This window comes from Brachypodium distachyon, chromosome 4 (genome assembly GCF_000005505.3).
Source record: "Brachypodium distachyon strain Bd21 chromosome 4, Brachypodium_distachyon_v3.0, whole genome shotgun sequence".
Classification (NCBI taxonomy): Eukaryota; Viridiplantae; Streptophyta; class Magnoliopsida; order Poales; family Poaceae; genus Brachypodium; species Brachypodium distachyon.
The window spans coordinates 20638186-20652184 of NC_016134.3; the positions used below are offsets into that span (position 1 = coordinate 20638186).

Below are 13999 nucleotides of genomic sequence, written 5' to 3' on the forward strand. Positions count from 1 at the left end.
GTATGCAATGTCTATACATTTATGTCAAAATGTACTGCCCAACATCACATTTCTTCCATCCAAATTGATTGTCCCTAACGAACACAAATCGTCACCTCTAAGTGCACATAAATTGACATCCCCAATGCACATAGTTGCCACCATTGATGAATACAAGTAACCATGTCTATATATTCAGTCAAAATCTACTAAACACATCATCGCATCATGTATCTCCTCTACTTCAGATCGAGTTCCCTCGATTACGTTCTAACGGGCAAGCAGTCTAATTCGTCCCGAATGCCGGACGGGAAGAGGAAGCAGCTATTCCTTCATCGTGCGTCCGGTCCAGATGAGGAAGCAGCCACCACGTCAACGAGTACTGCTCGTGGCTGCGGGTACTGCTCATGACTGCAGCGCATGACTGCGATGCCAACACGTAAGACAGTGCAGTTTCTGATAGTTACACCGTGCGTCCGGACAGGATGCCTGTCTCTGATTGATCCTTCTCCTCACGTCCTAGCTTAGCCAGTACATGCAGCAGACGGGTGGCACGCGGCGGCGAGGACAGGAGCCACGGCGGCTTGGACGGCGGGCGGCGGCGCGGGCGCCGCGCGGCAGTGGGGACGGGGACCGCGGCCGCGTGGACCGCGGGCGGCGGCGCGTGACGCGGCCGCGAGGATGGGGTCCGCGGCGGCCGGACGACGGGCAGCGGCAGGGTCGGCGTGGTCGGCTCGGGCAGCGGCGCGGGCGCCGCAGGCCACGGCGGCGAGGACGGCGGGCAGTAGCGGCTTGGTCCTTTCACGACGGCAGCGGCGACTGGGACGAAATCAGACGAGAGAAAGGGATGGTGGACAGAACAGGCAAGGCGTCACGCCATTAGACCGGAGAGAGAACGTTCTCTCGTTATAATTTCCGAATAATAAAGGAACAGTGTTTTCTTCCTCGGTCGTTGTCCGTCATGCGATTTGAGCTTCGACCTGGGTGCAGCACGCTTGGGAAACCCGGGCCAGGCTTTTTTGAAAAGCTCGGAAGCCCGGCGGGCTGATCCGGTCCTCCTCCCCGTGACCCCGCCGCCATTGTCTGTTCTCTCTCGCGCTCGCGCACAGGCGCAATTGGCCTCTCCTCCTCTCCTCCAAGAATCCAGCCGCTGCCAGCAAGCAAGCAACTCGAGGTCCGTGAAGCGGCGCTGTTCCTTCCTCCGGCGGCATGGCTCTTCCCTCCGCGGCTGCTCCGTCCAGCGGCGCGGCGCAACTCTTCCCTCTAGTGGCGCTGCTGCTCCCTTCGGCGACGCGTCGTCCTCTCCCCTCCGCCCTTCCTTTTAGGCAGAGGGCTCCAGCCGGCCAGCAACAGCCAACAGCCAACAGCCAACAGCCAACAGCCCAACCTCCTCGCTGCTTTACTTGATTTGTGTCTTCTTTGCTTTGTTTGATCTGTGGAATTATTAAGTCCAAATCAGCGCGTGTGGCTTCGAGCTGGGCTGCACCCATCAGGTGCTCATACACTGATGTGTGCATTTTGACGGCGATTCTGAACATGTTTTAATGGATGAACTACTAACGTGCGTGTGATTTGCTACTTCTATGCGCACATGATGCTTGCAGCTTGCTTTTTTTCAATTTTAAACTTCGTAGTAAACTTCTAATAGCACCTCATGCTCAGGCTGGAGATTGCTTTCTTCAATTTTATTACTCCTATTTCTGTTGCTGTTTTGCTATAGCCTGAGAAGTGCTGAAGCGGCTTCTGGCATACCCGCGGGTCCATGAGACCTGTATCGAGTCCGGGTCTGACAATTTTTCAGACCTGGTGCCGAGTCCAGGTCCGGGTTTGAGTCGCGGGGCAGCTGGCTGGGTCCGGGTTTGGTATGGCCGGACCCAGCTCCGAACACGTCGGGTGCCATCCATAGACGCACACGGGCAAGCGAATCGAGCTACTCTGGAAAAAAGAACAAGCGAATTGAGCGAGAGAGATAGAGAGCTGGAGAGAGAGAGCGAGAAAGAGAGCGCAACGCCGTCACTTGACGCTGGCCACGCACGGCCGCACCGGGGCTGCTCCGCTGGCGGGGCAAATTCTGATATTTAGATTTCATGTCCATAGATTAATTACTACTCACAATTAATAATAATGATTTTGACATCGATATGTAAGTAGAATGGACGAGCAAAATATTTGTTTTCGGCTAGAGTGCATATGGTTTATTTCAATTTGTGTTTTGTGCTTTGTTCATCAGTTCGACTACTAGGTCCGTAAGAGCCTCTGATTAAATATAAGTGAGAAATGAAACACCGCTGTGTAGACAACATGCATGTGGGAAATAAAACGCCGATGTGCAGACATGTCACGCTTGTCTGAACATTTAGGAAGTAAATGACACTTTGATTAACACCCATTATTTCGTTCATTTTGATTGAATTCCAATTATATTGTTATACTTCGTATACAAGTGAATTTTGACTTGCATGTGTTTAAGCGGTCACTGTACTAGCTTATCTTACTCACTTATCTTATTTTTTCACAACTTTTCTCAAATTTTGGTCAACTCAGGAACAAGGAATTATTTGGCAGCCAATTGTTGGCGAGAGTCGATAGGGCTTGAATTACTCCGTAGTTGCCGAGCCTTCAGCTTTGCTCTGCGAGATCTCCGTACGCAGCGCAGACCCCTTCATGCCTCGATGGCGGCGCGGCCGCTCGCTCCTTCTCCTGCGACGGCGAGCTTTTATCCTGGCCGCCCTCTCCGCTGCCACTCTCTTCCTTCTCCTCCAGCACCAGGGCCCTAAACCTCCCAAACCCTCCTCCTCGCCCCCCGCTGCCTTGGCCTTCTCGGACGAGTTCTCCGTTGAGCCGCCTCCCACCTCCGCATTCTCGGATGAGCTCTACGTTGAATCGCGTCCCGCAGCGGTTGGTTTGGAGGAGGCAGCGGCCGGAGGGGGCGGCGCAGCTACGTGCGCGACGGTGGAGAGGATGGGGGAGGAAGCCGTCAGCTCGGGATCCACGGAGGCGGCCAGCCTCAGGGTCCGCGAGCTAATCCAGCGCCACTTCCTGCTCCACGGTGCGTAATACTCACAAAGCGGCACCGTTCAGTGTAACGCCTCGATCTCGCGTGTTCTTTATCGTGTTGATTCATGCTCTTTTGTATTGGGTATTGTAATTTATATAGTCCTCACTGGTTATCTTGATGAAATGGAAGTATTGCTTGTACTGCCCCACTTTCTCTACCAAGGAACCGGTATAAATTTCACTGATGAAAACCAAAAAAACTTTCCCTGTTTCTGAAGTCTGAACCTGACTCCAGCTCTTGTTTCGTTATTTCAGTAAACTATTTTCAGAAATGATATCTGTTACAGGGTACATTTTTCATTCACCAGCACTAACAATCAGACTCTTAACTCACATGTTGTCAACAGGTGATGGCTAGCCAGTCTAGTTTTGTATAGAAAGAGTTGTAGTTCCTAGGTTGGTTCAGAACTCCCAATGTTTACTTCTTCAATTAACTTGTCAGGAGCTGCAAGAGTAAGATCGCTGCCTGCATTTGAGTTCTGCAAACAAGGCTTTGTCTTGGGGAAAGCATCTGAAGCTGGGTTTGGCAATGAAATGTACAAGATCTTTACAGCAGCGGCTTTGAGTGTTATGTTAAACCGGTCCCTGATCATCGGACAAACCAGGCATAATGCATTTACACTCAGTTAATTTTGTTCTTGATCTGTGATGTGTTTCCTACTTAGTACTTATGTCTTAAGTTCCAAGCAAAGAGAAATTTAGTTACCGGTCCCAGTGTTTGTATTTGTATGAAGTAGCTATTATGCATATGTAATGTAATTTGATGCAAATGATCTGGATTGGAAATGTCGCACATAAATGGTGATAATTGATGGTGAACTGTTCACTATCCTCTTAACCTTTGCCTGTTTGTTTCACAGGGGATTATATCCTTTTGGACAGTACATTTCCTATACTGACCACTCATTTACTATTGGAGAAATCAAGCATTTATGGAGGAAAAATCGATGTGCCCAAACATATGGTAGAGACCTGAACACGAGAGTAGACAATTTTGAAAATCCATCCGAGACAAATGTTCTATGCAGTGACTGGAATAGGTGGAAAGATCCAATAATATGGTTAGTACTTCACTTTCATCCTAGCACAAAATCACACTTTGTTTATGGTTGGACCTTCCAGATGTGACCTAATTTCCTTTCCGGAACATGTTTATGCAAATCATTTTAACGGGGATGGTTAGATTGAAAACACAAAATTATTGATCATTCCCCCATTTTCATGTATGATTTTCAAAAACTGTGTTGCCTATTGCCGTATGCTTATGAGTTTGCCATTAGCAATTGAAAAAAATAATATGATATTTAATATTTGGGGCAAACTTATATGCATTTTTTCTAGAACACACATAAAGGTTCTTTTTCAAAAAGGGTCTGGAGCAAATAAACTGGGAAAGTGGATATTGGGTCAGGGTTAACTGAGCTCTGAGCTGAGTGCTAAGCCTTTCATGTCTTACCAGTGCAAGCCGTTTCTTCCTTTTTTGTTACTGTGTTTGGAGCAAATCATATCTTTAGTATGCAATGAATCAATGTATAATGCAATAACAAATGTATTGTCAAATTTTGTTGAGACCTTTCTTGATTCGTTTTTTGGAGTCACTTAGACCTCAGTACTTCTGGACATATGAAGCTGTCAACATTTGTGAATTCGTTTTCGTGATTCCATTTGCTGCTAGCACTCTTTACATTATTTTGTGAAAGACTTTGGAAGATCTTGGCCTGTTGTTGTGAACTTGTGACTACTACCTCTACTCCTGATCCTGTTCTTGTTTTCCATTTTGGGTACATAAAAAGTTTTATTGCCTTCTAGCATAGCAAGGATGGGCGTGCACATTTCTTATCTATGAAATATGACCTCAGTACTTCTAGACATAGAAGCTGTCAATATTTGCGAATTCATTTTCATGATTCCATTTACTGTTAGCACTTTTACATTATTTGGTGCAACTCCTTTTTCCTTTGGTTAATGTTTTCTTTAATTACTTGAATAGGGGAACCTATTCATGATCGAGCTAGCAAACGCTTTCCTCTTCCTCTCTCCCTGCCTTCCTGTTGACTGTTCATCTGGCTGTTTCGTCTCCCCCGCCGATTCCTCAACCCTTCCTCTTCGCCCGCTCTGCCGGTTGGAAAGGTGGGGGAGAGGAGCTCGGTTGTCTTTTCTTTATGGTAGGTGGCATTATGACGATCTGCTTGTCACCGATCTGGAGCCTTTAGTGACAGCTTGTTCCTCCTCCGAGTTTCAACTTTGCTGCTTAGATCCCTGGTAACATAGTTCTTACCTCTATGGATCTAGAGGAGAGCAACCTAAATAAGCTCCTCACAGATCTTAGCTCCTGTTCCCGCCCCCTTTTTTCTCTGGTTCTAGCCGGAGTTATTGAATCGATGGGGATTTGGGCTATGAAATGTGTGTATCTTCTCTTTCTTCTTTTTTCTTTCCCTAAAAATACTCCCTGTTCAAGATCTCCGAGCATGCTTAGTCTATCCCTTCCAAATCAAAATTGGCATGCCTACTGTTATGCTCATTTGGATGCCTGGATTGGGGAGCAAACTAGTAGGAGGAGATGGCATGTTCCACCTCTGTCATTATGCTCTTCTCTTCTTGGTCGTTGATCAAATCCAACATCATATGCAACGATGGAGAGCTAGCTTTACAGGATCTTCTTGCTGGCAAGTGCACCTGTTCCTCTTCAACATCCTTTTCTGGAGGGTGGAGGCCCCTCTTGGTTCAAGGATTAGGGGAGTGGGTAGCGTACCTACAGTTCTTTGGCGTTATTGCCCATCAAAGGGGTTTCTGCTAGACTCCCGGAGCATGGTGGTCACCTCTATTTTTGGCTCCGGCGGCTTCTCCTTCGTCCAAGCATGGAGGCCTCTTCTCTTCTGGTGGTGGTGCCTTGCCGCCTTGCCGGTGGCAGCCTCTTCTCTTCTGTTGATGGCATGCTCTGCAAAAGGCGGCAAGTGGACAGCTTGCTTAGTTGTCGTGGAAGCTAGGGTGCGAACTTCACACACGTGGCCGTTGTACTCTAGGGACCTCCTGGATGTATTTTCTTCTTCTTTGTCCAGAATGCTACTCAAGCTGTACTATGCTCTGGGGTTTTGTTTCCCCAGTTTTAATTTAATGCTGGGACCTTTCCAATTTCTTTTATTTGTATACCATCACAAATAAAAATGTTTACTTGTATAGATACTTCGACCTTTTATTTCTGACTAATTACATGTTTCTAAAATCTTTTGGACATCCATTGTTCCTTGCCGATGCATACTACAGAAATTTTTAACTTAAAATACTACATTGACATGCATAATTTGTTAAATTTTAATATGTCGAGGAGGGGCTGGATCTACATCCAAAGCTAGCGAGTCCCTCAATTCGACTATATTTTGAACTGGAAAAAAGAATCAAACACTTCATCTGATGCTTACCCTGTAGATCTTACTGAATAATTAGCTACCACTAAAAAACCCTAAAAGAAATTCCAAAAATAAAATAATTGTACATGGTCATTTCTAATTTATATTTTCTTTATCCTTTTACATACTGAGGTTCATCTTCTAAGCTTAAAATCTCGCCACCTGTTACGATGACTTTTCTTAGTACTTCACTTACATTCATAAATATTTTGAGGTTACTAGCAATAGGATGCACGAGGCACACCAAAGTTGTGTGAAATGTCTAGGAATCCCTCTTATGGACCCATTTGGAGATGTGTGTTTAAAGTTCATTTGGCGTTTATCTGCATTTTAGACAAGAATTCAGACCTATAGTGACCTAGCAGGCTAGCAGTTCTTTTATGTTTTGTATACAATACTTTCTTGTTTATCCATAAACTGTTCTCAAAGATTTTTTTGCTAGTTCTTCATTTCCTTCCTACTTCTTAAGTAACCCTTTGTTTATTACTGAAACAATGCTGATATGGTGTTACATGTTCACAACATTAGGTTTGATGGCACAACAGATGCAGTTGGGATTCAGTTTTTTCTCAAGAACGTTCATCCTGAGATGAAAAATGCTGCTTCAACACTTTTTGGATCCCCAGGCTCATTTAGTGCCAGGCCTAATACATTTGGGGAACTTATGCGAGTGACCATATCTCCCTCACAGACAGTCCAGAAAGCAGTTCAGTGGGCTTCGAAGGGTTCCAGTCCACATATTGTTTTGCACATGCGAATGATGGCAAATAGGTATGAAACACTATATGACTATACACTAACTAAAGTCTAAAGGTAGAAAACTTCTGTAACTTGTAAGCATTTACTCCCTCTCCGAACTGCTATAAATCAACTGCACACGTATTTATGTGCCTTATATTTGGGCAGCAGGGAGTACTTCAAATTAGAACGATGGGATATCGACATCATGTTCGCATGTTAAGAAATTTGATTCATCAGCAAGCATTTAGAAAATCGCTCTAAATCTACCTAAAGTTTTTCGCTACTTCTTCCTGGTGCATAAGTCTAGTCCCCTGATCCTCTCCAATCTTATTGAGAAATGCTACACCATATATCATCTCATATTCTCATGCCCAGTATTCACGACAAAGAAGGTAGTTTATAAATATATCAGAAGTTTGATACTAATGTATATTTCAGAAGTTAGATAAAATAATTTAGATGGTAATGGCTGATTTGAAGTCTTTGCACTTTATCTTTCATCTCGAGAATGTCGCCTACCTGTATCATGCAGATCATCTTTTTGCACCTCTTCCTCACCATATGATTTGAGAAGCTGAAGAGAACTGATTTTGTGACTAGGCCAGTACGGGCAAGGACAGCTGCAATTAGCTGTATTCAGAGAGCTATACAAAATTCTCATTTGAAGGGCACACCTCGGGTGGCATTGATCTCAGACACACCGTCATTTGTTAAGGAGATAAAGCAAGAGATCAGTGAGTTTGCAGAGGTTAGTTGCTTGGTTAATCATTGTCAGATGGATTTTGTACTTCTGTGTGAGCGTTGTGGATCATGGTTTGAATTCAAGTATCCTTAATTGCTGATTTGGAATGTCTGAAAAATTGGATGACTATTCTATACATTCTGGACAGGTAATTTATTTTGATTACAAATTGTTTGCAAAGAGCTTTGGTCTAGAGATGAATGGAAGTGATAAGGTATGTTGCATTCGTACCTGGAGGATCTTCACCTCATTATCAACAGTGTCTGACATCTGCTGAAAACTTTAGTACTCCGTAGCATTTTCATGGATTTTATGTTTGCATCATGGACCGTATAATCAAAATCGGACATACCAAACTGACTTTTGTTTTATAAATTTACTGCATTGGTGCTGCACAATCTAAAATTTTGTTTAATAGGAAGCTGTGCATTCCAATTTCCCGATGTTTCATGAAGTTTTCATGTTGTCCATAATTCCCTGATCAATTAACTACTGCAACTGAGGAATAAGTAAATAACATAAACTATTAACTATGAGCACTTCTGTATCTACTTGGTAGCACATTGAAAAAGGCTCACTTTTGTTCACTGACATCGAGTCCTCCTGTACAGCCCTTAGATTTTCGTTCAAGAGACTGGGGATCAGCTCCAAGGTGGGCAGCTTTTGTTGATTTCTTTCTGGCTTCAAGTGCCAGGTATGCAGTTGTCACTGGAGCACATCGACGCGTCGGGACAACCTACGTGCAGCTCACTGCCGCATTGGCTGCAGCTAATGGATATGGTGCATGTTGTTGTAATCCCATTAAAACTTTATTTTGTAGTCTACTGAGTCAATATCAACCTAATTTAGTTTGCAATTTTTCCATGTTAGGTCTTGAGCCCTCAAGTGCAAATTTCACATTCTTAAGCAGCATCCACAGTAATCTACTGGTTGACGGGCTCTCGACACAGGTTGGCTGGGGCCATATCTGGAACAGATTTGCTGGACCCTTGAGCTGTCAGCACCAGCCACACCAATGCGCCTTAACCCCGCTCCTCCCGCATGCTTGGTGGGATGGCCAGTGGCAAAGCCCAATTGCCAGGGATGTCAGGAGATTGTTGGAGTACGGTGTGCGGATCGCAAACACAGGAGAGGTGGATGAAAAGCACCTCGCGTCACACTGTGAGTCAAGGAAAGATCATGTGAAAAGGTATCATGTTCTTCCACCAGACAAGAGGTCAGCAAGACTGTAGCAGGTGGACGAGCCGCCGCATGCCAAATATTTAGAGAGCTGGGTATCAAAGCAATATACACAAGGGTAACACCAGAACCGTGTATCTTCTATTCCGAGACGTGGAGGAAGGAGCTAGTGGAGGACGATAGAGTGGCCAGGTTTTGGAAAATAGCCAAGATACTAATTTTGTAGCGTGCATCTAATGGTCACAATTTTGGTGTGCTGTCGTGTTGAGCTGGTGTTGTGCTCCTTAACCAATGGCTGTCATGTAGGAAGGTTACTGGGAAAAAGATGAGGCTTTGTTCTATGCGTTGTAAACCACCGTCTGTAGTTAGAGTATGGATGGCAATGGGTACCCGAAACCCGATTACCTGATGGGTCTAGACCCGCTGGGGAAAAAATCAGACCCTAAATGGAAAAATTTCGGACCTGTCGGGTCTGACGAGTCCGGGTATTGTAGTGTCTTACCCGAACCCGGAAACCCGGTTCGAATATGGGCTCTGCATGTTAGAAATGCATTGAGTTACTCAAATTCAGCCCAGCACAATAGATAAGCCTGGTCCTAACTCTCGTCCAACTAAAAACCCTAACCTCCTGATTCCGTCCAGACTCCACCAGAAGCAACTCCCTTCGTTCTCCTCCCCCCCACGACAGCGCCGCCCCCTGTTCTCTTCCTCTCGTAGTCTCCCGTCTGTCCCCAGCAGGGCTCCCCAGTCCCTACTCCTCCTGCCCTCTGTCGCCAGCCAGCCAACCGCGGGCCCGCGGCCAGCCGCTGTGCTGCCATCTCCTTCGCCGATTGCTCCCCTTCCCCAAGTCCCCAACTCCCCATCCACCTCCGGCCCAGCCATGGACACCAACTCCCGGTCCAACTAGTGTGTGTGTGTGTGTTGTGTTGTGCTACTCACGAGCACGTGATGGTGATGGATGTACGATGATGCTTGTGTGTTGTGCCCTGTGATGTTCTATTAGCACCTAATGCTTGCGGCTTTTCTTTTCGATTTGTTATTTATGTTCCTCTCTTGATTTTAATCTCGTCTGATTTGAGGCTTTGAACCTTGGAGCACGTTTGCATCTTATTTTTTTAATTCTCGTCTGAATTGCTATTGTTGTGGCGAAGACTGAAGTGCTTATTGTTAGACTGTTGAACCGGGTCGGGTATACCCGCGGGTCTTCGAGACCCGCGTCGGGTCTGGGTCCGGGTTCAGGTCGCAGGGCGAGTGGCCGGGTTCGGGTCGCAGGACGAGTGGCCGGGTCCGGGTCTCGTATGGCTGGACCCGGCCCCGAACCTGCCGGGTGCCATCGGGAGTTATGAGCTGATAAGCAGTTGCGATATGCGACCATCACTTCTGTCTGTTCACTGTCTAGCACAAGTGTACAAAGGAATAGTAGTGTTTGTTAGTTTGTTTCACGCGGCAAACGTGTCGTTGTTGTACAACTGTAGCACTTGTTTCCAGCACTTCTAGAGAAACCGCGGCACTTGTTGTACCTTTCTGAACTTGACGTGGAAGATCTTTTTCTTTTCCGTTCGGTGAGGAATGGAAGTACTTTCTCCTGTCCATATTACTTTCGAAATGTATTTAGACATTTTTTGAACATAGATATATCCATATTTGAACAAATTTGATCCAAGTAATATGGATCGGATGGAGTATTTTGTTTTAACCTTTGGACTGGAATATGGTAGTACATGCACATTGGCTATTTCAGATTTGCACTCTCGTATTAAGGATTTTGATTCGGACTTTTGTACCATCGCATATTGTCATCAGTAATCCTGCTTGTCTTGTGGCTAACAGTCATGCAAGCTCGCTATCCATTAATGGAGTTTATTGTAGGTTATGATTCCATGGTCCCTCGGTCTCTTATCCTCGAGGATTCATGCGCCCTTATGCTCGGCATATACACGCAAGTGCTGCAAACCTTTTTCTCACGAAAAATCGTAAAGGTGCTGGTACAACAAGTGTGCTGTAAAAAAAAGACAAGTGCCGTTGAATAGAAATCGCAAAAATTGTTGTAGGCAACAAATCTACATATACATGTACTCCCTCCATCCCATATTAAACGAATCAAATTTGTCCAAATATGAATGTATCTATATCTAAAAAGTGTTTAGATATATATAATAAAAAGTCACTTGATATTGGACGGAGGATTGACGTACTATCCACATATACCACGTGGTTATATATGTACTATTCCTTGTTGCTTGAAAGAATAGTAGTGTTTGATGTTCTAACCGCTTTCAAACTTTGGAGCCAGCGGTGTATAATGGACAATGATAAACAAGCCGTAAATCGAGCCTTTTCTTTCATCATGTATCGTGCAGTAATCGTGTGCATGACAATTGTACAATCCGAATATCAATAATTTAGTACATCCATAACTGGATACAAAATAGGATGACCTGTCCAGGTCGATCAGTCCATACGCTTCACAAGAAAGCTCGTGCGGCGGACATATGGATGTCCTGCGTACACGGTGGTTAGTTATCTTCTATTGCACCACTCTACAGGATAGCTGCCGCAGACGATTTTCCCCCAACAACGACTAGTTCTCCGAGAGCGGCATTATGGCCACCGCCGAGAACACCGCCAATGGAAACGGGTCTTCTGCTTCTTTTTTTAAGAAAACTCGCCGCTACTTTATTAATTGCTAAAATTAAGAAAAATACATAAATGTTCGGGGGGACTTGTTAGCCAAACATAACGGCATGTCACCAAAAAAGTGTCCATCCTAGCTAGGCGATGAGTTTCGCCATTTGCTTCTCGAAAAAAAAGATACAATCTTGGAAATCTTCCTTGAGTTTCAGGATATGAGAAATCACCATGCCATGGGCGCCGCGAGTAGAGTCAACCTTGATCTCATTCACAATTCTATAATATTTGACAAGATTTATAATCAGATGAATTCAAGTAATAATTGTTTTAATTTTCATATTTATGAAGAGGCGGAGATACTATTATCTTGTCTCGTTTTATTACGTAGGCATCTTACCGAGCTTTTCAAGTCCAAGGTCAAGATGAGATACGATAGAGGCGAATGGGAGGACCAACAAGAATCAAGCATCCATACAGCTGAGCGGGAAGGATTTCAAATGTACTTTTCAATAAATCAAACGCCACATGATTCGGAGCTAGCTAGAGAAAGATATCACGAATTAAAGTTGAATCCGATTCGGGTCCGAGCTGTTAGAAGACCCGAATTTGTTTTAATCACTCATGCCGCATCCGGAGTCCAAATCAATCAAACAAGTACTTGTTGGAAAGGTAATTACAAGACTTTTCCAAAGGATCCGGCTCCACAAGGAGATTCGACACGTGCTGACCGTGACGGACAAAACAAGCCGACGGATCTTTTTTTCGGTTTCCTAAAGAGTTGTAATTTGTTAAGGAAGTTAGAGATAGAGTTGGATTTCGGCCTCCTTACTAAAGTTGGACGAAAATCTCTCTTCCTTCTCCTTTATATATCCCACGAGCCCCCCTAAGGAGCCTTGGGTTTTGTTTAGTTAAAAGTTAGCCATTGCTACTACTTCGTGTAATCGCGTGTGTCGGTTAGACCACCTACTTTACCGTTTTCGGAACCCCAACTTATCGTCTCGTTGAGACATTGGTTTGATATAGTATATTCCCAATTTCAGATTGCATCCGCTATTTATCTTGTTCTTGCTTGTTCTTCGATTGCTTGCAGGAGCAAAGACCTTCGTGGTCAGGTTGATCGTGTCCCGCGTGATCAATAACCCTCTGGAGTTGGTGTATCGATTGCTAAGGCGCAGCCTCCTAGGCCGTAGTCGGATCGTCAACGTCACCTCCTATACAAATCGAGAGTTATCGTTCTCATCGAAAGATCGGGCCACCCCGACCCATATCACCATATCTATGTAACCAACAGTAGACCTCCAGCCGGCCTCGAAAATGTGACTTCTCAGGCTTTCTATGGATAAGGGTAAAAATGGTTAGGATAATTGCCCACTAAGTCTATTTCTGAAACCGACAGTATAGGATAACTATCTTGTCGGATATGCTAGATGATATGATACGAGCGTTATCAGGAGGACACCAAATTATCATAAATTACAATCGGATAATCCAACACTAATAAGTCGGATATTACCCCTTTTTATCGACATGTCACATGCAACCCACTAGCCCAGGCTGCCCCATCCCAAGAAGCACACACATGGACATATATCCTAACCTACTTGACATGATCATACATCCTTGCAGGATACACACTGGAAGTTAAAACACAAAGGCATGTATGAGCGCGTGTGTGATCTTAGCCATGGTCTGGTATTTGAGTCCAACATAAATGGCTAAGATCTTATTAGTTATTACTAGTATATGCACGCACTATCCGTCTGTCATTATCCGTTTCCACGTCCGAATCTGCATCCATTCCATTTCGGAATCCAATAAAAATATGGAATATGATATGTTATGAATACTATTCAACCAAATCTGATACGTTTTCATCCTTACTTATGGATGACCCATCAGAGTGGTGGCGTCATCTCAGACAGGTCGGGACACGTGAAACATGGTTACCAAGGGTAACACTATCTGTCAAACAAGAGGATTTAAGAGGCATCGGTGTACAACTGTCTTGCAGTGATGGGCTAATACTTGGGGTGTTACAACATGATCAGGGATTGACCTGGGCTCTCAGACATCAATAAAAGCTCCTGGACAAGGATGAACATGGTATAAAAGAGTGGTGGTTATCCATGATTCAAATTAGGGGAAGGTGGAGAAAGACCATTGCCTCCTTGTTGATGTTTGTTACTTTGTTTCTTCGAAATTAGGGACAAGAAGAACTCAGAGGAGGAGATCAAGAAGGAAGCCCGTTTTTGGGTCCTCACGG

The 13999-nt window shown here is 44.7% G+C and overlaps 1 protein-coding gene across 3 annotated transcripts; it reads left to right on the forward strand.

Annotated features, from left to right (window-relative positions):
- The first annotated feature begins 2555 nt into the window (after positions 1–2555).
- LOC100841271 lies at positions 2556–9514 on the forward strand. Of its 3 annotated transcripts, none has more exons than XM_014903374.2 (8): positions 2556–3028; positions 3479–3641; positions 3897–4097; positions 6972–7214; positions 7785–7932; positions 8075–8140; positions 8538–8718; positions 8797–9514. In XM_014903374.2, exons 1-8 carry the CDS (start codon positions 2644–2646, stop codon positions 9156–9158), a joined length of 1749 nt encoding a protein of 582 aa, XP_014758860.1. In that variant the 5' UTR covers positions 2556–2643; the 3' UTR covers positions 9159–9514. The 3 variants fall into 3 exon arrangements, with proteins under 3 accessions (XP_014758860.1, XP_010237706.1, XP_003577548.1); XM_010239404.3 differs by having other exon boundaries at positions 8538–8712; XM_003577500.4 differs by having other exon boundaries at positions 2557–3028; positions 8538–8706.
- The last annotated feature ends 4485 nt before the right edge of the window (positions 9515–13999 follow it).